General features: G+C 41.1%; 2 protein-coding genes across 12 annotated transcripts in view; one reads left to right on the top strand and one right to left on the bottom strand.

Moving 5' to 3' along the window:
• Positions 1-19,924, bottom strand: part of KEL (Kell metallo-endopeptidase (Kell blood group)) — a 40,094-nt gene extending 20,170 nt beyond the window's left edge. For 5 of the 11 annotated variants that reach the window (XR_013928762.1, XR_013928763.1, XM_080391382.1 and 2 more), the window contains exons 1-5: positions 7,986-8,223; positions 7,740-7,889; positions 2,614-2,755; positions 977-1,180; positions 289-413 (exon numbers count right to left, since the gene is read on the bottom strand). Coding sequence is in view for 9 of the 11 variants with exons in the window: in XM_080391382.1 (XP_080247508.1) it covers positions 289-413; positions 977-1,180; positions 2,614-2,755; positions 7,740-7,757 (489 nt within the window). In the remaining 2 variants the exon portion in view is untranslated. Of the gene's footprint in view, positions 1-288; positions 414-976; positions 1,207-2,456; positions 2,545-2,613; positions 2,756-5,706; positions 6,010-7,739; positions 7,890-7,985; positions 8,224-19,893 lie in introns of those variants that run through there. The other 6 variants (XM_080391386.1, XM_080391385.1, XM_080391384.1 and 3 more) reach the window with 6 other exon arrangements.
• LOC308065423 (taste receptor type 2 member 40-like) lies at positions 17,407-19,886 on the top strand. The gene has a single exon (XM_080391392.1). It carries the CDS (start codon positions 17,847-17,849, stop codon positions 18,795-18,797), a length of 951 nt encoding a protein of 316 aa, XP_080247518.1. The 5' UTR covers positions 17,407-17,846; the 3' UTR covers positions 18,798-19,886.
• Positions 19,925-26,743: the final 6,819 nt, after the last annotated feature.

Here is a 26,743-nt window from a genome sequence, read left to right on the forward strand (position 1 = left end):
TGAGATTAAAAGTGATCCCTCTTTGCAGTCTTGGTTGTTGTTCAGTCCTGAAGTAATATGTAAGGTCATGAGGAATGATTCAGATACCTGATGTCAGAAAATCACATCTTGAAACAGCATTTAAAGCTAGACTTCTGATTTAACACCTAGAAGTTGTACTGTGAACCATGAGCTTATTTCAGGGCCAGCTGCCAGCAAAATTCCAATATGTAGGGCCATATGATCCTAACTTCCTTTTCCCTGCAGGAATTACCTTCTAAAGGGAGAGGAGATAGCAGAAACATTCACCTGATTTAGGAAGTCCTTCAATGGTTGAGTTCCTTGGGATTCTATCCGTTGCGTATCCATGCAGGATCGATAGAACCGGATTGCTTTCTCCTTAGCTGAGCCTCTTATCCCAGACTGTGGGGCCTCTGAGGAAAAAAATAATTAATTTGGGACAGTATTAGAGCACAGAAAGCTGTGAGAAAATATTATACTGTGCTTTGATTCAGACCAATTTAGTAAATACATCCACACTTTCCATGGTCACTCAAAGCAAGAGACCTTCTAGTGCCATGAGTCTTCCTGAGGCCAAATACGTGAGTTTCTTTGCATGGGAACAGGGGCACAAGCAGAAGGTGGTACACATCTGGGCTTCAGTCCCACTTGGAGTCAGGACACATGACCAGAGCGCACATTCAGACAAGCACAGTGTCTGCTTTTACAAGGGAACAGGAAATGGTTTGGGCTGCTGTCAGAATTTTAAAGTGTGACTTTCATCTGTTAGATTTGGTAAAGGGTACTAAAATGTTTTAAATGCAGCTGTTGTAATATGATATGATCAAGAATAAATCTGTACATGTAAGATTGTCATACACAGAAGAATGAAGAGGCTGGACACAGTCCCTGTTAGGAATGATTGTGCTCTCAGTTAGTATTCCCAGCTCTGACTGAGGAAGATGCTGAAGGTAACACACCAATCATCTGTCCCTACCTAAGAGCCTTTTCAGGATCAACTGGTTTTCTTCCAACAACACATCAAATACATTTAGTGATTCTTCTGTGGTTCTGTTTGAGTGTTTGCCTTCCCAGCTGCCACAGGCATATTTGTAGAAATCCTCACAGGGGTCTATAGTGTCATTCCTAGAATTCAGGAGTCTGGCCAACAGTGTAAGACCCAGCTCGGCATCACAGGATCCTGGGCAGGAAGTAAATAGGAGAGAACTGAACAGTAACAGTGGAGAGTGAGAACAACTCCAAATGAAAAAACGAGAAGTTATCTGTGGGACATTTCCCCTGAAAGATTTAGTTTTGGTACAAACCCCTTTGCACGCAGAATGTTGAATTCCATGTAAGTTTTTGCTGAATATGCAACAAAGCGTGCTCTTTCACTTCACAGGAAGACTGCCTTTGCACATTACAAGGGAGATACTTTGAATAAAGGACAAGTAATCAGTCCAGAGATGGTGTCCTTTGTTCATACTACCTAGGCAGTCACAGGTTGGATTATTCTGCCTTCTCAGTGTATTTTCTCTGAATCAGCCAAATCTGGCCAAATGATAAACAAGAAGCAACTGATGGTGTCAACATATGGAGCAAAAGAAGGGCAGAGCACAGAGAAAATAAGGAGCCAAGTTTAAAATGTGGAGGGAGATGTTCATGTACGGGAAACATTTCTCAGCAATCACATCTGTTAAATCAGGACAGACTTTCTAGTACATCTTGCTTTGATCTAAAACTCCCTTTATCTAAACTGCTGTAGATCACTGGGTATGTGTTCTCATCTTGGTTCAGTGTCTTGTATCAACATCAGTTCAGATCAATTATTTACTGAGATAAGCTACTTGTAAATCAAAGTAAAGCATTCTATACTATGGTTTCAACAGTTGACATGGTAAAAGGTAGGCAGAGTAGAAGCAGACAAGATCTAAATTAACAGTTTTCCCTCGGTCTATGTAGGTTTCCAACACATAACAGGGGCAAAAGAATAATAGTACATGAAGAGTCAATGATTTATTTTTGAGCAGGGAATGTGTGTATCCACCAATGTAATTGCACTTTTAGTACCAAGCATTCCATATGCATAAACATCTACATGGACCATTCTTCAGATAGTCCTTTAGCAAATTTGAAAGGCAAATTAATATTTCTGGGCTATGCTCACAGCTCCCCCATTAGCGAGGGACTGTAGCTTTTCTTTTGATACTATGACTGCACTGATCTGTACTAGAGAACTAGGACTAGACTTACTAAGTCAGAGACAAAAAGGTGGAGGAGGAGCTCAAAATTTCATATTCAGTCCAGTTTCCTGGAGGTGACTACAGACAGAGCATGACATGATGATGAGATACAAGCAATATAATGATGCTTTCCCTCAAAACTGGGCCCAGGCATATTAAATGGCAGGCAGAGAAGGAGGACAAGTTTGGGGTTCCCTCCCCACTATGACCCAAGGAAGATACATAATAGTGTACCTTTTTTACATTTGGTGTTAGGATTCTTTGAGATACTGAAAATCTGATTCTTAAGAGAGATGCGAAGCCTAATACACAATGGAGGCATCTAGGAGAGAAAGGGGTCTTACAAATGGGGTGGATGAGGAAGCAGGGAAAAGGATAACCCATCTTATACCTAGACCACAAGTCATCATGATGTAGGTGACAAGCAGTGTAAAGCCAAGGAGAGTACTGAGAAGAAGTGTACACAGAAGTAGGCTTTTCCCCTGAAGGCATCGTTCTTTTGTTGCACCTGTTCTCAGCTGCTGGTCACAGGTCTGAAGAGAGAAAAATAAGACAAAAAATGAAGACAGAAAAATTAATATTAAAGCTAGCACCGGTCATATACTCTGTCTTCCATCTAATCTACTAGAAAATCACTTGCAGGACTACTGCCAGAATACCAACAGTCATCCAAGTCATCTAGGTGACTCTATTCCAAGGGGCTTTCTCACCTCCTTCGTTTCCCTGTCTTTTCCAGCTACAACTGTTGAACAGTGTTATGAATAATGCATTGAGAAGCCAGCTTGCCTTGAAGAGGTCTGTCCCGCCATAGTTCCTTTTGGTTTATGCACCTTGCATACACCTCCTGAAGATATCAAAGCCTTTTTGAGCCCATAAAGCTAATAACAGGATGGCTAGGACTGGTCATTCTTTATTCTGTTACAGTCTGGCAACCTGGGCACTAATTTCTTATTCCTCCTGAAGAAATGGCTCCTGGATCCTAAGCACTCTAGTCCAATTCAAGCAGGAGAAAAGACTTGCCCTAGTCTAAAAACTGCAGTAAGTCACAGAGAAGATGTTATATACAGATTTTATCTCACTTTAATTTAGTTGTGTTCATAATCTAGGTGTGTCTCTTTAGCCAGTGGAGAAGGCCAGGCACCTTATGGGGACAGCTCTGTTTTAGACATCTGCCTTAGAATGAGCTGAAGTGTCCTGCCCAGTTACCTGTCTTTTTCTCTGTTGACTATGAAGGAAGCTAGCTGACTATGTTAGGATACACCTCTGATGTCTACCTGAATAAAGTTAGATAAAGTGACATTTACTTTATGTGTCCACTGGTTCTACCTACTTTGTTGTACATAAGAGGGCAGAACAGCAGATTACAAAAGAACAGATCAGGAATGGACGCTGGTAATATAAGGAAAGGGAAAGAACTGGGGAAAAAAAAAAGTGGAATAACTGAATAAGAATATACAGTGAGAAAATGGAGGCAAAAGGGAGAAAAGCAGAAGATAATGGAAAACCCGAGAGGAACAGGGATAGAGAAGAAATAGTACAGCAAGCAAGGAGTAAAACTCATAGGTGTAAAACTGATGGGAGTGCTACTTGGAGAGTCTTACATGCCAGTGTCAGGGCCAATCCCAACAGCCTCAAGCTTAGCTCCCTGTGCTCAAGCCTGGTTCTCCAATAAAAGAAAGCTGTTTGAGAAACCTTGACAGCCCTTGGAACTCTTTGAGAAAAAGCTAGAAGCAGCCTCGGTGGAGGTGCCCACTTCTTCACCCAGGAGCTGCTTTATGCAGCTGCCGCGCATGATCTCCACCTGAGCTACGCTGCAGCAGCAGTTGTGCCTGCAGCCGGCTGTGTAACCCACTGCCCTGGTCCTGACCTTCCTGCAGACCCGATTCTGCAGGTTTGACCTTGGTCCTGCCTCCTTGCAATGGACTTGCCTGGCAATCTGCATTCTTGGTTCACCCTGGCTACTGCCACCAGACCTGCCTCACCCGCTGCCCCCATTCCCATGCTGTGGGGGTGTACCCCTTGCTGATGAAGTCTTTACTTTTTGCCTGCCTTGTCATGACTCTCAGTTGCTAGACTGCCTACCCTGCTGCTCCCTTACATGCAGTAGGTAAACCGCATTTGTCACTACACTCTGTATCTGTCTTCTTTTCCACAAAAACAGAAAACAGATCTTTACAAAAATCACAAGAAGAAATGAAGCAAAGGAAAGCCAAGGAAATTAATAAGTCTGCTGTTAATGATCTTGCCTAATATACTATGTACAATTCCTGTACAAAAATATTAGCAGAACAGAAAACGCAGAAAGAAACAGAAAAATGGACCTCATAATTTTATATTTTTCAAATGTGCATTTTATTCAGTCATTAACAGAAGCCTCTCAAGAGCAGACGTTAGCTTACTTGACTCATGGAAAATGCTAACAAGGGTTAAGTGCCTAGCTGCTTTTCTCCCTTTTAAAATACTATTCTCCTGACTTCTTTAGGCAGGATGCAGAATAACTAAATGGAGAGCAAGTACATACAAGTGAATCCTGGCATTAAAAGATGCTAGATACAGAACATGATCATACTGGCAAAATACAGTGTAGGAAATATAAAGCAGGAAATCCAAATTCCTTTCATACACCCCTTGTAGTAAAAAAGCTCTCAAGTAGAGACTAAGTGTCATGACCTAACAGTATGGCAGGGAAGTGAGTGAAAGAAAATTTGCTTGGCTGAAAAGGAATAAGAAAAAGTATTCTCCAACATGCAAGCCCTCATCTCTCACCATTTGGGAGAGAGTGAATTGTTTACATTCACAATGCTCCAGATTTCTCTATTGCAATGAACATTTTGCTTTTCACATTGAAAATCTGGCCTATTCCTAGTACAAAATATTGGTAAGTTTGCAGTTCTTTGGTTTCATGTTATCGGAGGACATCTGTTTCTCTCTTTTGAGTAAGATATGTCATGGCTGTGGAGATCCTAGCAAGACAGTGGTATTTCAAGGCTGTCACAGCAATTTCTGCTGAAATCCCAGTTAACAGTAGGTCTATATTGGGCTTATACATTATGTTCGTTTTGAAATGGGAAGTGCATTAAATAATAGTTTTTTTATAAAACTGTAGGAGAGCTAGACTGTCCCCCTCAAGAACCCAATGTGAAACAACTAGGGAAGTAGCTGTCTGAGCACAGCACACGCCAAAAGAAGAGACAAGGGTGGAAATTGGTTGTGTACCTCTACTTGGAAACTGTATTAAGGTTTGTGTTACGTGAGCCATAAGCATAAACAGTGTTCTTCAAAGAGTCCACCTTCAACAGGAATCTCATTCTAATCTTTACTCTGTTACTGGGGATGAATTTGAGAGAACTTGTGGACTTACATAAACCAAGAAAATAGAGGAAGGCAGTCATACTTAGTTTTCCCTTATATCTTTTCCATGACAACAGCTTAAAGAAAACCATACAAACACCTGCTCTTTCAGTACTCTTGTCAAGATACTGACCTGGGCAATAGCCTTGTCAGAATCCTTGTCTTGTGTGACCTCCACTTTTATGCCACAAATGGACTATATGTTTCACAGGCACCGAAAAACAGAGCCTTTCCTAATTCAGAGACCCTTGGTCGAGGAAGTATGCATTTGACTGGATGGAACTGGAGATGGGATATAAACACTTCTCACGCTCAGGATGCAGGAGCGTTACACACTTGCAGGAAGCAGAAGCACTTTATTGTGGTGTGTTTTGAGGCTTGGCTGCCTCAGCCAGCATGCTCCACATAAAGGGACAAGTGAATAGTTTGAACAAGCCTGTGGAACAGAATAGAACGCCTTTAAGCTCTGACAGAGGTTTTCCATATGGGCCTCGATTATGAGTAAGTGAGAAGGATGATTCGTATTTGCATGAAGTTGAAGGTGAATGTAATTTCCACTACAATTTCAGGTTTTTTATGCTTTTCTTTGAAGAATGTGCAAGTGCTCAGATTTAAATGGCTTCACTGTAGCTAAGTGAGATCAAATGCCTGTAAAATGACTAAAAGCTGACTTATAATTGTCCTTAATTATAAAATGAATAGTTTTGAATTTGTGTACTACATGAATCAGCCAATTCAAATATGAGCATGGTTTAGGCTAGCAGAATCTTGACAGGTACTATTATTACTAAAACAAGAACTATTTGATGCAATTAAATCAGCCAAAGAACTTTATTTTCCTTCAGCATCTCCTTCTTTCTGTTTGTGAGCTATTCTTCAGTTCTGCAAGGGACACTGAAGTTCTTTTGTGCGCTTCTTCCTCACCTTGCATTTTCCCAGTGTTTTAGTGCTGATGCAGAAATAGAAGCATCTAACTTTTATGAAAATCTAGTAAATTAAAATAAAGACATCAAAGGCAGGGAGAATGGGAGTTATTTTTCATAACTATTTACCAGACAGTTTTGGTGTATTATTTTTCAGCCAGTAGATTATCCACGAACTACTGAATTTGGCTATTACCCAAATTGTGTTTATCACATTAGTTATATGGTTGACATGTTTTCAGACTAATGCCTCAATACTCAGAAAAGCATCAACATTTTCTTAAATTTATCTTTTGTCAGTAAATCACCTAAGCATATAAACTGAGCACATTATATGCCATTTGAGAAATAGTATTTTAGCCATAGTACCTGCTAACATGAGGAACTAAACAGAAAGTTTGCTGAATTATATTCTGGAGTACTAAAAGCCTGAAGCATAACCACAGCCAATAACTTTAAAATCGTGGTTGTTGTCTGATCTTTATCACACAGAAATATGATAATGGATGCACAAATCAAACATTTCTGCACATTATTCAGCCGGAAAATTGCAGACAAGATAAAGTGACTGTATTACAGACACAATTCTTGCAATACATTGAACGGCTCTCACACAACAAAACATACACATTTCTTTTTTGTATTATTTAGTTACACAGAAAACTTTACTTATCTCTATTGTCCTTGAATGTTTTGTACATTTTAGCAACACTGAGCTAACAGTTCAGTTTGGTGCAATTTGCCTGTAAATATGCAATTAGCACTTCACTAGTTACTTATATAAGACATCAAATCAGGAAAAGGACAATGCATTAAGTGGGGAGCAATTAGGCTTAGCATACATTCAGAACATTATGCCATGTTTACCCACAATTATTTGTGGGGGGAAAATCTGTGTCTTAGTAACTCCTTAAAATATTTTGTTGAAAAAAATGGGGATACAATAAAAGATATTGTTATTGTTAATTGTTATTATTGTTACTATTACTACTACTACTACTACTATGTATTGGCCAGTGCTTCAGACAGATCCAAATGCAGCCTCAGAGTGGCCTTTAGGATGAGGAATAAGAAAGGCAAGAACCTCTGACTACTCACACCACATACCCATCATTAACTCTGAACACCCTGTTGCAGACCCAGCCGCTGCGGTTCCAGGGGCAGTGAGCGGCGCAGTGCAGCAGTGCAAAGAGGGGTGCAGTGCAGGTGCGCAGCAGGGCGCAAGGCAAGCCTGTGTTCTTACCTCTGCAGGAGTGCTCATCCTGGTCCCTGCACAGGCTTTGCTCCTGTGGCTTCCACAGCCCGCAGATCTGTTGCTTGTTTACTACCAGTCTTCTGTGCTGAGACGCCGCTAAGCTCAGAGACAATCTCCTCTTCCCAGCTTGGCTGATTGCTGTGGGGAGGAGAAAAGAAAGGGAAAGCCCTGAGAAAAACACCCTTACAGAAGATGGGAGGGGGGGATGGATACACTTCAGCTGCTCTCCACCACCTTCTCTTCTCAACACCTCTGCTTCTCATAAAAGTGTATTTTTTGTTCCCTTCTGCCTCCCTTGATGATCCACGTGTCTCTCTGTGCCTTGGAGGGGACTGAAACCTTTTCGAACAGAAGTAGGTGATTCTCCAGCTCCCCCAGCCTCTCCTCAGCCCTTTGCTGCTCCCTTTCTCCCCGACAGCCTTACTACCCTGCCCACCCAACGAGCCTGTTTTGGTCTGATATTCTCACTGCTGCTAACCTGTTCCAACCTGCTGCTCTGGGGCCTGGAGGCCCCTGCCTATCACAAGATAGCATGGGTTTGGATCCCGTGCTCCTCCCCCAGCACAGGCAAGGCCAGCATCCTGACTCTCTTGGTGCTGTCGCTCATCTGCACCCCTAAGTCCATTCAAGGGGTGAATACACAACTACTTCTGATTCTTTTTCTTTTCATTAAGAGGCATAAAAGAAACAGCTCATTACGGATTCTATTTACAGTGGTTTGTGGCTTCTCAGGTGACGGCCCAGCCTGGGGGTCATTGCTTCCCTAAGGATGCATATTGGAAAGATCTGAGAGGGAAGTTTCTCTGCTTTGCGGACTGGGAACCAGATTCCTTCCCTAAGACGTTAAAAGCTGAGTAGTGGACTTTGGGAATTGAGACCTTCTCAAGAGGCAGCTAGGAGGTGAGAAAGATGGTGGGGAGCAGTTTGGTGTCAGCTTCCAAAAAGACTGAGCCAAGCAGAATACCAGGAGAGAACTGTTTACCTCCCCGCCTCACTGGTTTCTCAGGGCAGCATGGTGCCTTGGTTCACTAGTCTGAAGATAATTAGATAACTGTCCAGTTGTTCAGAGCTTGCTAAATCTTTGGTCGCTGTCCTAAAGTCCAAATCTTCTCACCTTCATCAATTTGACTTTTTCCCCTATTCCTGTAGTGGTGCATAATTTCTTAACATCTTTGATTATACTGTGACAACAGACTTCTTACATGACTGAAAGCAGTAACTTACTGCCAGTCCTCTCCACCACTCGGGTCGCTGGTAGCTATACATTTCTACATTTACCAAACAGCTCTACATACTGTAAAAAAGGCCCTTGCATACAGCAAAAAAGGTCCCTGTTGACCTTTCTTGCCTTGCAATAGGCTACTTCCTTTCAGCTTAACATCAGAATCCAATTTGTGAATACTTCTTGCATAAATGACTGAGAATCTTGTTAGTGGAAGTAACAAGATGCTCTTGGTAGTCACAACTCTTGCATTGCTGGGAGCAGCATTACTGTGATCCACACTGTCCAACAGATACAGAGGTGGTCTGTTCATTGTGGCTTAAATTAATTTACAGCTAGTCAAATCTCAAATCTTTGTGTAAACGGCAAAATGGGAATATGTAAGAAAATTCAACCCATTTAATCCTTTGGTTTAACATAGCTTTAAGTCTTCCATATGTTTCTGCTGCATTCCCCTTTGAGCCTTTTCCACTCTTCCCTACTGTGCATCTTTTTTCACAATATCTGCATTTCCAGTACTCTCTCACAAATGCTTTTCAGTAGTTGCACTGGTAGTATAGACAAAGAAATGGTACAATAGTGGCCTGGCTAGGTTTAACTGTAAGTGATCTTACTGTGGAGTTACCTTTGTAAACAGATGGGACAAATTTTGTTCATAACATTATGTAGGTTATTTATCTGCTTTATCCATGTGTCTGAATTCTTCCATCTTCTAATTACAGCATCCTAAAGTTCTCGAGCTTTAAGTAATGAAATTAATTTTACTTCTATTTTTTCTCATGAACACTTTCTAGGCTTTGAAATTTCTCTGGACAAGGAATTTATTGCCTTTTTGATTATAAAGTGGCTATGATCATTTTGAACACAATGTAATTCAAATTGAAGAAAGTAATAAAATCTTGGCTGAAGTATTCAGCTTTAAAATAGAATTTGGGAAGAGCAAAAAAGCCATTTGCTTAATATGCCAGTGAGTTATGATTGGAGTTAACATGGTTTCATGAGCCCGTATATTTTAACAGGTCCGCTACCTCCTGCTGATTAAATGTTATTTTACCAAATAACTTGACAAAATCTTACATTAATATTGCCACACCAAATGGATTGTCCCACATGCATTATCTAGAAACACTTTGAATGTGTATATACGGACAATTTTTTCCAGATCTTGTAAATGAATCAGGACACATCTTGAAAAGTAGTTGGATCACAGTCTCAGTGTAGGTGTGCATAGGATGTTTCAGGACATGAAATGCACATCAGTTTCTCAGTGAAGAGCATGGGTGGTCTTCGAATTTAGTACACGCTTCAGTGGTGCTGTGATGCTGAGAAAACTGTCTTGCAAGATCTGGCATGGAGATTATGTTCCATCTCTTAAGTCATCACAGATCATAATAACATTATACACTGGATCTGACAGACATGACTGTTGGTTTCCATTGGAAGACTGTGCTCCTGAGCACCATTCTGTTGCATAGAGCTCATTAAATAATTCAGTAGGAAGGTTGAACTGTTACGGACAGAATGAAATCATTAAGATTTGTATTTATTCAAAAAGCCATATCTTTCTTTGGAGAAAATGTGGATTTATTTCACACATATGCTCTCTCTGTGCTTGTGCTCTGAGATACACAGGTATAAGACATATTTAACCCCAAATTAGATGACCCATGCTTCAGAAAAACCTGACTGTGGCCATTAGCTGAAGCTGAGTAACTCAGACACTGCAGTTATGTACTTCTCCAAGCAGAGTTTCTTGCAGCTGTTGGAGTAAGGGCAGAACACATTTGCATCTGGCAGCAACAAGCTGGGGCAGCATATCTTACATTTTCCACACTATCAATAGGATATGGAAGTCTTCAAGTTAGGTGCCACAGGACAGTGTAATGGCTGCATATGCATTTAAGCCTTGAAGAAGGTCTGCCTTGGAGGGGATTGCATGATGGCAGTGTGCAGTCCAACGTCTTTATTGAATATACATCCTGTAGAGCTTCAGGGATATTGTGAGCTGCATACGTGCAGTATTCACATGTACAAGAACATGGTGCTGTATACATGCTGTTTTTTCCTGCTAGCACATAAGTTTCTTTAAAGATGCCTTTATCAGCTACTGAATACAACAACAAAAAGTTTCCCTGTAAACTTTTTCTAACTACCGATGCAGGAAGAAGGACTGGTGTGTGTGTGTGTGTGTGTGAGACGTCACGAGTAATCCTTATCGGCTGATTCCCTTCTTATCTTTGAGGCACAGATGACAGCTCTGCTCTCTGGAGTCCACAAATTAGGACCCCCTGGCTTTTTTCTGTGTGATAGGCTCTTTCTCTTCTCTAGCTAGCAGTACACTAGCTTTTCCAAATGTAACACTGATCAGCACATTGAAAAAAAGAGCGTTGGACAGGCCTTCCAGCTGTCACACATAAAACTGTTTAATGGCAATTATCTTTTAGACTCTTAGATTTAAATAGGTGTATGGTTCAAAGAAATGTGGAATTATTAAGTGCATTGATGTGTGCTTGACAGATGGGGTTACAAGCGTTCCTTATAGATTCAAGAGTTAGAAAATTAGGCAGATTTCAGAAATTATTTTCTTAATATCTGTCCTGAAGTGAAATTGAATTGGGACTTTGATCTTCAGCATTGTGTGAATGGTAAATTCCCCTGCAGCACTTTGGCAGGGCAAAATTTTGCTTCATAGATTGATATCCCAGCTTCAACCTTTCCAAAATAGGTATGTATCATAGACTGCACAAAAATTTGCCAGATTTTTGTAATTAAAGGAAAAAAAGAACATTAGGAAAATATGATGCAGCAATGTTAATGTCACCAGACATCTTGGAAACTCATGTGGAAAAGTTATCCCTTACAAAGAGATTGCTTAGTTTCAAAAACAAGCTTGCCTAACTCGAGCTTTTCTACCTCAGATGGTCACTGATGGCCCTACTACCAGTAAGCAGTGTCATTTGTGGGGTAAAGCAACATGAAAGAAATTCCTATTTATATGAAAGACTGTCTGCCAAAGGCTAGTAGTAGTTCTGGTCACCATCAAAAGCACAAATTTGTTTTGAAAACATCAGAACACCAAAGCACTGCGAGAGCTTGCTGCTTCACTAGAGAAGTTCAGGAAACCGGAGGCAGTATAATCTGAGAGCCCTCGTCCTCTGCTGTGGATGGGAGGACTGATAGCAGGATAAACTCATTTTAAGCAGCCCAGAACTGGAGCTGCCAGTCAGGGATCTAGCAGAGTGTTCTAACTGCCCTATGGGTAGCACAGAGTGATCCCTTCTGTGGCAAAATTGTTCTCAGAGACTCTTAGTCACATAGGCAGATGGGAACTTTTCACTGCCTTTTTATCCCACCAAATACTTGCTCTCCCATCTACCTTCAGCCCACCAGGTACACAGAATCATAGAGTCACAGAATGGTTTGGGCTGGAAGGAACCTTTTAAAGATTGTGTAGTCCAATCCCCCTGCCATGGTCAGGGGCATCTTTCATTTGATCAGGTTGCTTAAAGCCTCATTCAACCTGGCCTTGAACATTTTGAGTGATGGAGCATCCCCAGCTTCCCTGGGCAACTTGTTCTTCCAACTTCTCTGGGCCACTTGTTAACACCTTTATTTAGGAAAAAGGACAGAAAAGTTGCTGATTCTTCTAACCACTAACATCAGGCAAAAGACATTAGGTTCAGAGGAGGCAGGAAGAAGAGGAAAGACAAAGGCTGTAAGCATGGACTAGCTCAGTGTGTGGTAGTTCAGTTACCTGGCTGAATCTGTTAAAGGTGATGAGAAAAAAGGAGGGCTAGCCTGACCTGTCTGGGTCCTTCTAACTGAAGGTTCATCAACCCATCCAAAAGGAAGAGCATACTCAGGCCTGGAAGCCAAGTGGATAAAAGAGATGCAAGGCATGTGAATCAGAAGTAGAGAGGAAGGGTAGCCTTGATGGCAGAAAAGAAAAGGGGTGGGTTTCAGATAGTAGAGAAGGGAAGCTTGAGAATTAAGACAGAAGGGTAAAGAAGGTTAGCCAAAGAAGCCAGAAGGGGAAAGCACTGAAAGTAAGAATGGCAGAAGATGTTGAAGCTGAAACTACAAAACACCCACCCTATTCTCCTGGATTTCCCTGGGCATAATCCTGCCCTACATGAATGTCTTGTGTTACTGTCTATCTCACTTTAGTGTCTCATTTTATTGCTTCACTGGGCACAATCTCTAAGGACAAATAAGCTTAATTATGATAACACTTCAGGCTATTGTTAATGATTTTGTAGTTTGTTGCAGTTACTGTACTAGTGCAAACTTGAATTTTTTTTCTATGCAACCAGGTAAAGACCTATATTAAAAAGGTTTTTCTGTAGTTGCCTGTCTTTTCACACAGTCAAACATTAACAGTGAAATCATCCCAAAACCCCCACGAAGCATTGTTTTCCATTCAGAAAAGCAAGCCTTAGCCTCTGAAACTTTTATTTAAAATGAAGGAGGGCAAGAAAGGGTAAAAACATAATCCCTGAATAAGCAGCCATGCAGCCTGCTATTGTGGAGGCATGGTCAGGCAAATGGAATGTCTGAGGCCAGCAGGCTGCCAGATGGACTGTTAGAACTGAATGTCTACCAGCTCTGCTCTTGCTTCTTCGCAGTGCCCCACCTTCTGAGATACATCCTAAAAACCCATTTTCTATAGTTCTTTGAAATACTGGGTACCTTCTTTGTCTTTTAAAATTGCTTACAGGCTGATTTAAAAGGATATTTGCTCTAAAATTCAGTTCTTATTCTGAAAAGTCAGTAGAACTAAAAATCCCCTTTCATATTCAACACAATCAAAAGTGGTGAATTTAATGACACCAAAGCTATGGCCCACATTAGCCCTACAGAATTGATTGAGATGAGAGGCAGCCTTGTGTGAGATGTGGAGCTGTTCACTAATACCTGCTTGCAGCATGCCCAGGCTAACTTCTGTGATTGTGGCAGCAAGATAGAGCTAAGCCTTATGACTTAACGGGTGCTGATGTGTGACGTGAAATTTCAGAGTAATTCCAGACATTATGGGGCTAGTAAGCAGAATCAAATATATTTCATGTGTAGATTAAGTTCTTCTGATGCAGCATCACTTGAGTCATGACTGTTAAAATCAATGGTCATGACCAAAACTCAGAGGTTTGTGTCTCAACACGTATGTTTTAACTATAATGCCACAACTAGAAATTATGTGGAAGCATAATTTTTACAGTTAAATTAGAAACTATAGGAATTCCAGGGCCATTGGTAATGCTTTAAAAGGTGTCAGCAAGAACACCATTTTCCAATTTTTTTTACAAATAAAAGTACATCCATATTGTTCACCTTTAATTACAGCTGTGGACCAGATATTGAAGTGTCATCGGTCATAAAAATTCTCCTCTTCTGTTTAGGCCCCAAATCTGCTGTCCCCTTCTGCGTTTTAGATTGTACTCGATTCTAAAGTTCTTCATATACTTTGCAGTATCACAAAAAATGCCTGTGAAACACAAAGAGGACTGACATATTTAAAAAAAAAAGAAAAAGTGACCTTGTCTCTCCTGAGCTGAACCCTCAATTGCCTGGTGTGTATTTCCACTAAGTTTTCATTTTATCTTGTCTCTTCCTATGCTTTTCATCCTGTTTGGTACCTCCAGCTGCTGCACTCTGTGTCAGTGGTTAAGGCCTAAACTCAGGACTCTGGAGATTTCGTGTTCCACTCCTTGATCCCGACGTACCATGTGGGTTTGAGCTGCCAGGTAACTTACCGACGCATCTGTAAATGGAGTGGTTTGTATCTGCCCAGCAATGTGGCATGTTTTGAAATTAGCTAATTTCCTGCGTGACTATGAGGTATTACTAAGAAGTAAAGACTCCAATACACAAAGTCAAAAGACAAACTGAACAGCCTAATTAGCTGGGAAAGATTTTCTCCCAGACTGATGAAGTGGAAACAAATGCATGTTTACTAGACTTCTGCGTAGTTAAATGACCAAGTTGTGCTGTCATTCACTTCTTTTCTCAAAGGCAGGATCAGCTTTCCCTCTGTGATACTCTTGCAGCTTCTTGTTCAAAATCTTCTAAAAATTTTGCAATAAGAATATATGTGACTTTTTTTCCTCTGAGTTTTAACACTCTAATTGTAAAAAGGATCAGACTTAGTTATTATGAAGCCTGACACTCCTTGCCCTCCCCATAATGTACACGGAGAAGAGCTTCAGTTATTTTTCGCATGTGTAAGACCTTTTGCAGATTTCTTCTCTCTAAACTAAACAAGGCTGGTGCTTTCAATTTGTGCATTTTTTTTTTTAAATTTGCAGTTCTGCAGAAAAACCTTACTAGAGCTACACAGAACAGTACAATGCCTTAATTTGTACAGCAAACAAAACCTGCTGTTTGTATTTCACAGCATCCCAGCTGTAGTTTTATGATTGTCTTCACAACTGTTGCTGTACCCACCAGATCCTTCCCTGTACTTCTGTTGACACCTTCTTCCTCATCCAGTACTTATGCATGTCTTTTTGTGTCTATAAGTATCTGTCCATATTTTTCAGTCTGCATCTCTGGTTTGTCAAGATGATTTTGAATTCTGAATCTGTCTTCCAAAAACTTTGCACCTAATCCAAACCTACTGAATCTGCAGATTTAATAGTCTCCAGTCACTAGAAAAATAAAATTACCCCTGAATATTGGATGCAGCATTCCAGATGCTGTCTTAAAAAGTGCTGAGAGAATCACTTCCCTTGGTCTACTGGCTATGCTCCTGTTCAAACAGCCCAGAATACTGTACACGGTACACTTGTTCTCTATACATTTACTGAACTACTTTAGTAATTAACTACCCATCTACTGCAGAAGTTAATCCTGTTTAAACAAACTGGGTTTTTTTGGTCGAACCCTTGGAATTTACTTGTGTTGAATAGCACTGATATTATTCGTTTTACCACCAGATGTCAGAAAGATGGTACTGGAATGGACTCACTGACAAAGTTCTCAGGTGCTGCCCCAGCAGTGCTGTCAGGTCTTGGGCCATTCCCTGCCCCTGCTGAGGGGTCTGCCTGCCTCAGTGTAGAGCCAGCACTCACAGCCTTGACACAGATTGCTGCGGGAAGCTGCAGTGGGGCCTGGCCCCCCATACTTTCAGGAGATGCTTCTAGGATGCTCACCCTTGGTCTCTGCCTGGGCAGCACTGCAGCTATGCCTGTGCCTTGACACATGCTCAGCCGGTCTGGGTGCTGATCCTGACCTGCAGACTTGAATTCCTGGCTTGGTCTTGGACATGCCTTATCACTATGGACTTGTCTGGCAATCAGTGGGCTGCTGGCTGACCCCAGTTACCATCACAGAGCTTATCTGGTATCCTTGCTCATATGCTGTGGGATGGCATGCTGGACCCTGCCCTTACTGTCCCTGCCTTGCCTTCTGGTAACTTCTTCTTCACTTTCCCTCATGGAACAGCTCCTCCTGATACTCCTTGACACCCATGGCCATTGTAATGCATACTTCATCCATAATTGTCTCTCTGGACTTGCAACATTTTGAGTAGCTTTTTAAATGTACTGATGTTAGCCTCTTCATAAATAGCATACAGGGATATGTACGTACACATTGTGTCCATGAAGATGGGGAGTTCAGGTTCAGCTAACACCCATCTTATCTCTGTGATGTCTCTGACTCATGGGTAAATAGTCTGGAAGATGGCCTGGGAGACCTGCACCTCCATCTGTGCTATGAACTTCAAATTGGCTGCCTAGCAATCAACATTGAGATGGTAAGGCTACACAATGCAGTAGAGGACCTTCTTCACAAGTGTTGGCACCCAGAATGTGATAAGGTGACACTTGGTGACAGGCACTAGGTTACTGCATAGAACCTTGAAGGTGACCTTCTTGATGTCAAAATTTGGCCATTCCTGCTGGCCCACCCAGGCACACAACACCATATGACCCCAGGAGCTGGAGGGTCATCTTCTGCAGCGTGAAGAAATGATCTACCCTCCAGCACCTCAGTTTTCCCCTTCCTGGAGAAAAAGATGGGTCCGGTACTTTCTGGATAAATCTAACTGAGACGACAGCAGGAGTAGAATAAAACCCAGCAGCTATAATGGCAGCAGCACCAGTTAGCTTGTCAGTCAGTTGCCAGACAAATGCTCCCCTTAGGTAGCACTAGCTATTCCATTCTAGTTCCTTAAGCTGAACCAAGGTCTGAATCCTTTGTTTTGTTAGGAAAAATCAAGCAAATAGTAGCCAAGCTGAATGTCTTTTCTGCAAACCTAGGACCCACAGTGAGAATGCTTGCCAAACAGTTGCAGGAGTGAGGGAAGAGGAAGAATAACTGCATCATGGCCAGATGTGGAAATCAGATCAAGCTCCTCAAACAGGTTTAAGATGCTTTAAGCATTTGTGTACAAAATTTAGTTAATTGTGTATTTTCTGAAAATGTCTAACATTTCTTGCACTTTCTGATATTGAAATGATCTTTCTCTCCCGCCAGACAGGGGCATGGGGCCCAGTCCTAGCATGAGACAGCATACACACATGTGAAACTCTTCTCCACCTGTAAATACATAAATTCAGAGAGTTCTGTGAACTGGATTACCACAAGTTTTTAAAAATGCATCTGAGCCCTTTAAATGCAAATCCTTTTTCTGAACTGAAAAGTCTGTAACTGAATCTTTATCGAATTTGCATGAATAGAGAAAACAGCTGAGCTATTTTAATCATCAAAAAATGTAAAATAACATAGATATTAAATGACTTATTATGATACTTCTTCCTCTGATATAAATAGGTGAGCATGCACTGTTAACAGCTAGTTGCATTGCCCTGCAAGTCTAAGGCTTTCAGGAGCTCACGAAAAGCTGAGTAAAAATTGTGAGTTCTTGAGTTGCTATGTCCATGTTACTTTCTCTCCTTTTTCTAGCAATTGCTATAATTGAATCCATGGCAGGACTTCTAGGAAATGGAACTATTTTGGTTGCCAGTTCAACTAGCTGCATCAGGAGCAAAATATTGTCCTCATATGATGCAATTATGATCTTTCTGAGTTTATCCAGATTCTTTTTGCAGTCCTGGATGATGCTGGATTTGTTCCTAAGTCTGTTTTGCGAAACTTCCTATTATGAAGAACATTTGTTTGTAATTTTAAAGACAGTTTTTATGTTTCTGAACTACTCCAGCTTCTGGTCTGCAGCCTGGCTTAGTGCCTTCTATTGTATCAAGATTGCTAGTTTTACTCAGTCTTTCTTCATCTGGTTGAAGCAAAGAATTTCCTGTCTCGTGCCCTGGGTGCTGATAACATCATCTCTTTTCTCCTTTGCAACCTCTCTTCCTTTCGCCTGGGATGTCTACGATGTGCACGACAACTTCTCTGCTCCTTCAACCATGACAAATTCTTCAGAAAGGAGAGTCACAATGAAAGCTAGTTTCTTTTTATTGATTATTCTCTGTAATGCTGGTATAGCTTTGCCTTTAATAGTGTTTGTGGTTTCAAGCATCCTGCTGATCAGATCTCTCTGGATACACACCAGGCAGATACAAAACAGTGCAACTGGCTTCAGGAATCCCAGCTTAGAGGCCCATATTGGTGCCATCAAGTCAGTCCTTTCCTTCCTTATCTTCTATGTTACGTATTTTATTTCTTTGGTTCCAATTTTAGCTGACGTTTTTTTACCTTTAAGCATCGGGGAAGCCATGTGTATAGCTGTAATGGCTGCCTGTCCTGCAGGACACTCAATGGTCTTAATACGGAGCAACCCCAAATTTCAAGAGCTACTAGCTAGGGTTTTGCACCATGCAAGCTGTCCTGTCAGAACTAGATCCATGGAAAAGACAGTGGGCTAGTCTGGGCTTTCCAGTTTAGATCCAAGTCACCACCAGAGGTATGAAGTAATAGAAGCATGAATGAGTAGGCTATAGGCCTGATCTGGAAACGTGAAGAAGCTGGGAATTTGCTTCATTTAGAGATGATCTTGTAATGAAGAATTCAAAAAGTTCTCTCCTATGTTGAAAGATGATTGCCTGCAGAATACATGTACTCTGCTTGCTGTATTTCTTTAGAAATCACCACTGTTTCTCTAAGACAGCAGAAAAACAAGGCCAAGACTCGGACAATAATGTAATCACTCAAAATGCTCTAAGTTACAAATCAGACTCATGATGCTGACAGAACAGACTTGCTTAAGCACCAGCACGTGCAAATGTTATATGTGAATATGAAACTTGAAAGCTGTTTCTGGTCAGTTAGCACATAATGAGGATGCTAAGGAATTCCCAAGAATTTTTGACTGCTTGTTGATTCTGTAAGTAGAAAAATATTTGTTGATTCTAAAAGCATCTTTAAGATTCCAGTATGATTTGGTAAAGAATGAGACAGCCTTCTGAGCTTCCTGCTATTGATGAACTAGTAATCAGTGTCTGTTCCCAGCAAAAAGGTATATTGGATAGGAAAAATAATTTCCTTAATATCAGACTCTTCTGAATAATGAATTGACAGGATACTATTTTGGGATTTGCTATGGAGAATAGATTCTTCAAATCAGAAGCATGGATTTGTGTCATTTAAATATTGTCAAGTATCATTAAATTACTAAAATATTAAAATTAATTAATTAGCATTACTGATAAAGTAGTTCAGAAATGTTTAAATGCATGGCTCGATATTATCTTTAAAATTTTCTAGAAATTGCACATCTCCCTGAAGTGTCTCAATTTTCACAAGCTGTGTCCTCTAATTTTTTCTACACAGGAATTCCTTCAGCTTTAGAAATAAATTACAAATTCCTGGACAAATCACATGTTTTGGCAGAGTCCGAAACTCAGCACATTATCGTTAGACTAGGACTGGAAGTTTATGATCTTTTTCAGTTGCAGTGGGAGTTTACGTTCTTTTAAAGTGATCATCACTTGTGTGGACAAAGCCCATTCTGATTTCACATACCTGGTTTTGATGTCATCACAGTCAGTCTGCTTGAAGCAATCTATCTGTCAACTAAGCGAGTGCCGGAACTGGGTCTTCAAAGAGATTTAAAAATACCAAGTCAAATAATTATTTCTGTTGGGAGTCATTCTTCCCCTTGTAAACTGTTCCACAGGTGACAGCAGTGGCTCACAGAGGAATTTTCTATGGCAGGACGTGGCAATGACACCATGATGTGGCATCTTCACCATCTGTGAAAAAGGGTTATTCCCAGCTTAGCAGCACAAAACACATGTGCTGGGAGGTCTGGTGTACCCTCTGCCCCTGTATGGCATGCTCTCACTGGCCCTGGGGAAACAAACTCTGACCTCTCTGGCCACAGGAACAAGCAAGACACATGGGGTACGGTCAACCCAGAGAACATGCGTTTTGTCCTGCTGCAGGCTGAGCCATAAGGTACGTGGCTGCTCAGCAGGAATAGCCCTTATCATATGATTTGATTTACATTATGTTGTTCCTTTTCCATTTCCCCCCTCATGAACAAAGAGCCTAACCGTGTTCCTCAGTGGACATGTGCTTTGAAAGAGGTTCCTGTGTTACCTTTAAGGCTCTTTAAATGGGTCTTCCCTCCAAAGCTTTCTTTGCCTAGAGTTAAATGAAAAAGTTACCTGTGCCTCAACACACATTTTGGAATCTAAAAGAGAAAGTAGGCAGAAATACTGGAATACACCTTGTAGGGTCAATGTTCTGGCAGATGTTTCTTTCTGTAACTTCTTTCTGTAACAGCTAACTTGTCATATTAATAAAAATATCTTTAAAATGCATCTCACAGTCTACTAAATCCTTGTTGTTCTATTAGATAAATTATTAAATAAGATTGATAAATATTTGTTCTGGGAAAAAAAAACAACCCATTTGCTAGTAAGAAAATAATAGTTACTAGAGTTAAGATTCTTTAATGTTATGCATCTTATCTGATAGTAGGCATTTTTCTTTTCTCTGTTTTGTTTAAAAGCTGGAAGTTGGTTTGATTCCCCCATCTCAAAGGAAATTGGAAATTCATCTTATCAGATCTTTCTAAAACATCCCAACTATTTCCACGCACCCCAATGTTAATTAGATGCACTGGCAGGTCTATTTAAAATCTGGTATCATAAATCAGATCAGGAAACAAGCAAAGTTCAAAGCTTATCCTGTTCTATCGTCAGCAGAATGAGATGATACAAATCATGTTGTCTTATAGTTCTTTGTATTGAGGATGCAGGAACAAAAAAAAAAAAGACAAAAGAAAAAAGACAAGATTTTCTAGGAAACTGCTCAAATGTAGCATAAAACAAAGATGCCAGCATTTAAAACAGAACTCTTTTCCGCTAACAAGACTTTTCTGGAGTTCTGTAGTTTTCTGGTTTAATCAGAAGCCTTTATTTTTGTCTGAGGACCAAATTCCTCTTAAGTTACTATGTGATGTGATTTCTGTTCCCTGAAGGGAAGTATTAAAATATGGCAACATTATGACTGTATTTTAACAAGGTATATGGCCTTTAGTATTCCTTTGTAGCAGACAGACAGAAAATTACTTCTGTTACTGTAGAGGAGTGAAGGCAGAGGGTTGATGAGCACTGATAATCTGCAGCTGTGGCCTTGCTGCCAAGGCAGTGGGTTGATTGACATGGACAGTGTGCAGCTGTAGCTTGTTCCTGCTAAGTAGTTAAATAGCCCTGAGGAATATGGGAGAGGGGGGATGAGTGGGGGAAGAGTGGTGTGGTCCGACCTCTGGAGGAAGAGCAAAAAGCATGGAGAGTAGAATCTGACTGACCATAAAAGCCTTGTTGCAGCCTGATAGCTTGCTTGTGCTGCAACAGTGGGTGCCCCATGTGAGGCTGACTGATTTGGGCTCCGACTGCAACAACTGGCGCCCAGCGTAGCTGAGGCAAGTGGGAGAACCTGCGCCCCGTAACAGACACAGTGAGAGGTGAGCCGTTGCAACTAATTGATATGGGTGTATTGCAATCTTTGTTGTTTGTCTTAATCCAAATTGCAACTTGTTATGCTGCATGAGACTGTGGACTATTGGATACTGATGAAGCCATACACCGAAAAGGCTCTGAACAAAATGGTTAATAAAATGGGTTACAGTTAGAACTTCAGGTTTGTGATAATATCAACATATGGTATTAAAATATCCTACAGATGAATGGTAAATCATAAATCCCTTCGTACAATAAAAGATCATCAATGGGTACTTCAGAGAAAGAAAAGGAAAACAGCTCTCATTTGTTTTCTAAATCAGTCTTGCCTTTTTTCCAAGTAATGAAACAGTAATTTGATTCTAGTCATTAGCTCCAGGCAAGAAATGCAAAGATGTGCTATGTAACTGACAGACTTGATCACTACAGGATCCTTCTCTGCTTTGCATACCCATAAGCACAGCTGGAATTTTCATAACTGAAACTCTGGAAAACCTGCTATGGATGCTATTTTCAATGCCTGTCAGAACATCATTTTAAGAAATAGGAAGAGCTATCAATAGTACACGTATAGTTCATTCCTCACAGACCTTCCTGAAATGAACACTACAGGCACACACCAACATATACATGCACAGGAATATATTGACAACCAGGCGTCTTGCATGATGGTTCTTTACACCTCTGCGTTTGCTTACAGAAATGGAAGGCAGGACTTCAACATTAAACTGGATAACTAATTAAACCTAATAATAGATCTTTTAAAAGAGCATAGTTTCTCATTACACTTCATTTTCTTTCCTCTCCACATAATTTGTGGGGCTAGCGGAATGCAGCTATTCCATGTGCCTAAAACAGTGTATCTGGTACGGCAGGCTGCACAAGTCTTGCCCAAGCTCAGGGAGCAGAGTCCTTGTTTCCAGTTCCTTTTCTGTCCATGGGTTGTCAGGCTTATGTGAAATGTTTATTGGACAAAAATCCAGTAGAAATAGGATGAGGAAAAAACCCCACGCAGATCCAATCCTACAGATAGGAGCTGTAGTGTGTTCCTGGGGATCTGATGTCATGCTCACGCTTGAGTTATGTGCTGTTGGCCTATATTTTGCTCTAGAGCAGCCCTGAGTGTTCTTTCTTTGTACATGGGTTCCAAATCCCCTGTGGGGATTCTATCCCTCTGCTTTCCCTAATCAATGTCATGTAACCTCCAGAGCCTTGATTATTGGTATTAGCTAGGTCAGCTCTATTCTAGGTGTGCAATACTCATTTCTACTTCTGTAGACTCTTCAGGCAGTAGTTACAAAGCAAATGCAGCTTAACTAGCACAGCTTCCAGTTAATTCCTAAATTTTTTATTGCCTGTTCTTTCTGGACACAAGATGGAACTGTGCAGAAAGACAATACAGGTTAAATGTAGAAAGAGTTAAATGGTTGAAACAGTATGTGCAAACAGCCATTCACTGTAGTTTGCATCCTTGTGGTTACTGATGGGCTTTTACAATCAAAGCATTCTTTCCTGAGCTAAGAGAAATGGAAAATCCTATGGCATCTTGGAGGCTTTCCCAGGGATCCACAACTCTGCGTTTATCAAGGTAGTATTTTAAGAGCAGTACTGCTATCCTGATTTTGTTTGATTAATTTTTTTGATTAATTGAGTTTGATTAATGTCTATACACAGATGGTACTTGCAAAGGGTGATAAATAATTTTAAGACAGTATCTTGAAATTGTGCTCAATATATGTTGTATGTAATGCAAAAATATAAAAAACCTTGAAAGTTTAGTCAAAAGTGACTAATCATACTTGGCACCCAAATGTTCAGTGCTGAAATTATTTCCTTGGAAAGATACAGGCATTTTTCTATTCTCCAAACTTGAAAATGTAAGGATTCAATCAGACATACATAACAGGAGCACTTAAAACTCTTGACTAGATTGTCTCCTTCTGTGTATCAATACATGTGATATTAGGGTTACTGCAAATCCTACTTTCCTTGACAGAAGATTACACCTTGGAGAAACCCAGATCACAAAAAATACTTACTTTAATGTCTTTTACTAATTAAGCTGCTGTTTTCTTAGAATACCTTTTTCATTAATAGATAGCTATTTGAACAGTACATGCTTACCCCCTTACACAGTTCCCTTCTCTCTTTCTGTCTCACATAGACCCACCCCCACCCCCAACACACACATACTCACTTGCAGTAGCCTGCTCAGAGTAATGGCTGAGAGACCAGCCCCAGCTGTTTATTCAACAGCTGCCCAACTGCAGCTTTTAGAACAATGTTCAGAAAATTCCTAAAGGGATCCTTCCTCTCATCAAATATACATAGATATGTATATATTTAATCTTATAATCTTTGTATATAACACCCATTGCCTCCTTGGCTGTGCCCTGAGCTATTCAACCTGTGCTGACACCAGTGGGTGCTGGTGGCTGAGCACCCATCCATCAGTCTTCTCATGTTCTGAACTTACCAGTTCCTGTGCATTCCACAGTACCACTGGTGCCCAGACTGTATCAGTGGTTGGGAGACATTCTCATGACACCTCTAAGCATGCAGTTTTCAGTTCTTCAACCTGCTGCTTTCTGTTAAATATTTCTCCACCTGCACCCTACACAAATTCATACAGAATGACTTTTGTGGTGTAGTGATGAGAATTTTTGCAAGAAGGTCTTGTGCCAGAACAGTGAGCATGAAGAGGTGCTCAGATCTTTTTTGCAGTTTCTTTCCACTCCCTTGACTTCCTTTAAATGTATTTTCCTTCCTACAGTACTAGATAGAATTATTTTTTCCTGTTTTTCTCCTGTATGTGTAGGATTCACTCACACACCCCTAATGTAATTACAAAAGGAAACCAGAATTGCAATATTAGCAACAATCAATCACTAGCACTGAAGGAAGAAAATATGCAAATGTTGTGGGCAGCAGTAGAAAGTTATTAACTGATTTGCATCCCTAGGATCACCATCTGAAAGCACTTTCTTAAGCTAGATTAGAGTTATTTTCAGTCTCGCTCTTTCTGAATCTTTCTTTGATACCTAGGGAAAAAGAATCCTGAAGAACAAATGTTCAGTCATGCTCTAGTAAAACCTTTCACCCCAGAATAATTCCTGCTGGAACTCCAGCCTGTGGAGTTTATCTGGGAAAAGGCTTCCTCCACTTTCTGAAATGCACTTCAAAATAACTTATGCAAAGTAATTTCCTGTCATCCCCAACATGTCCTGCTTGTTTACTTGCATCATGTAGAAACCTGTTAACAGTGCTTCTCACTTCAGGGGAGATGCTCCTTCAGTGCAATTTCTGCTGTGACCCTAAAGAGGTTCTGTTATGGACTGTCACTTGTAACAGATATAACAGATGTTATAAAGCATTGCTTTGTTACATAGGACAAGGACATGGACACACTCTTACATGTTTATGGAAAGTTAACCTTGAAAAACAGTTGGTTTTAATGTTTCCATTTGTGTTCACTGGTTTAATTTCTGTTCCACAATTTTTAAGGCTCTTACCTGTCATTGTCAGCTAGCCCAGGTCACTGCATGTTTTAACCACAACTTGGAACCACGTTTCCTCTCTTGCCCAGTGGATTTCTGCCTCTCGCTCTCTCCACGTCTGAGCTGTGAAGGCAGCAGAGCCTCCAGCCCCACCTGGGGTAGTGTTGGTCTTCCCCCCCACCCCCTGCAGAAGGCTGCCACAAGCCCCTCTGCACGGAGAGCTGACCCTGACCCTGTGTGCAGAACAGCCAGCAGCCCCCATGCGTGTGCCTGTGCAGCTCTTCTGGGAGGGGGGACAGGAGTATGTGCCTCGACTTCCTGGGGAAACCGAGGCCTCAGGTTCAGAACTATGAAGAAATTATAGGAGGTTCGTGGCTTCCTGTTCAAAGATCCTCCCAACCCCCCAACAACGGAGATTGTGGGATACACATAGCAGTGCTGTCCACTCTTCTGTTCCCCACAAACCAGAAGGACCAGAAGTCCATCCTGGGGAGGTGCGGCTGGCAGAAGTGAGGGACTTGGAACCCCTGTTCTCAAGTGTTCTCTGGAATTTTCCAACATTTGGGGTTATGTTATGCCACAGCCTGGTGCTTTTGGGTGCTACTAGCTCCTCCACCACATACAAGCAGCTCAGGAAGCCAGCCCAGCACCACTGGCTACCCCTCATGTTTGGTGGCTTTTGGAGCACAGCTGTCCCTGGGCATCTTTATTCCTTCAGAGGGAAGCCTGCATCCATGAGCTGTCACGCCAGCCCTGGCATTTTTGGGCATCGCTGGTTCCACTGCATCCGCAGGAGGTCCACAGCAGAGTTTTGGTTTTGGCAGTTGGCTGAAAATAATTTTTGTGCTTTTGCTGATTGTCTTACATTTAGGTGTGTTTTGTAGCCTAAGTTGGTGTTTTTTAGTGTGGTACCACACAGATGCAGATGGAGATGGTGGTGTACCAGCAAACTTCAAGCTGGGCTTGCTGGTGAGTAGAGTAAGAAGCTTAGGAGTTAAGTACTGGAGGACCTGAGGGCCTGGAGACGGCTGCCAGAGAGACCTGATCCACTGGTTTTTATCTGTGCCTTCAAGTTCAGGGATGAAGGATTTAAAAATTTAGAGAAAGTTTAGAAATCTTATCTTAGAAAAGGGACAAGCACAGACATACACACATCACCTCCCTTCTGTTGAAACTTGGAAAAAAACATTTTTGATCTTGAGAATTGAGGTCCTGGCATTTAATTAAAAAACAGGGGTCACCTCACAATCCTCTGAAGCAAAGGTCACAGCATAATGCACCATCGTTAATGCAACTTTTCAGGAGCCATTGGATCAGTTGTTCTGTCATTAGTTGATTGCATACTCATGATGAAACTGTGGACAGTTACCTCAAGTTAACTTTACCATACGTGGCTTGAATAAACAG

The sequence above is a fragment of the Falco punctatus genome (assembly GCF_963210335.1).
Source record: "Falco punctatus genome assembly, chromosome: 6".
In the NCBI taxonomy this organism is placed as follows: domain Eukaryota; kingdom Metazoa; phylum Chordata; class Aves; order Falconiformes; family Falconidae; genus Falco; species Falco punctatus.

Excerpts from the sequence above, each read along its gene's own strand:
- LOC308065423 (XM_080391392.1), top strand. The coding sequence starts at position 17,847 with ATGTCCATGTTACTTTCTCTCCTTTTTCTAGCAATTGCTATAATTGAA.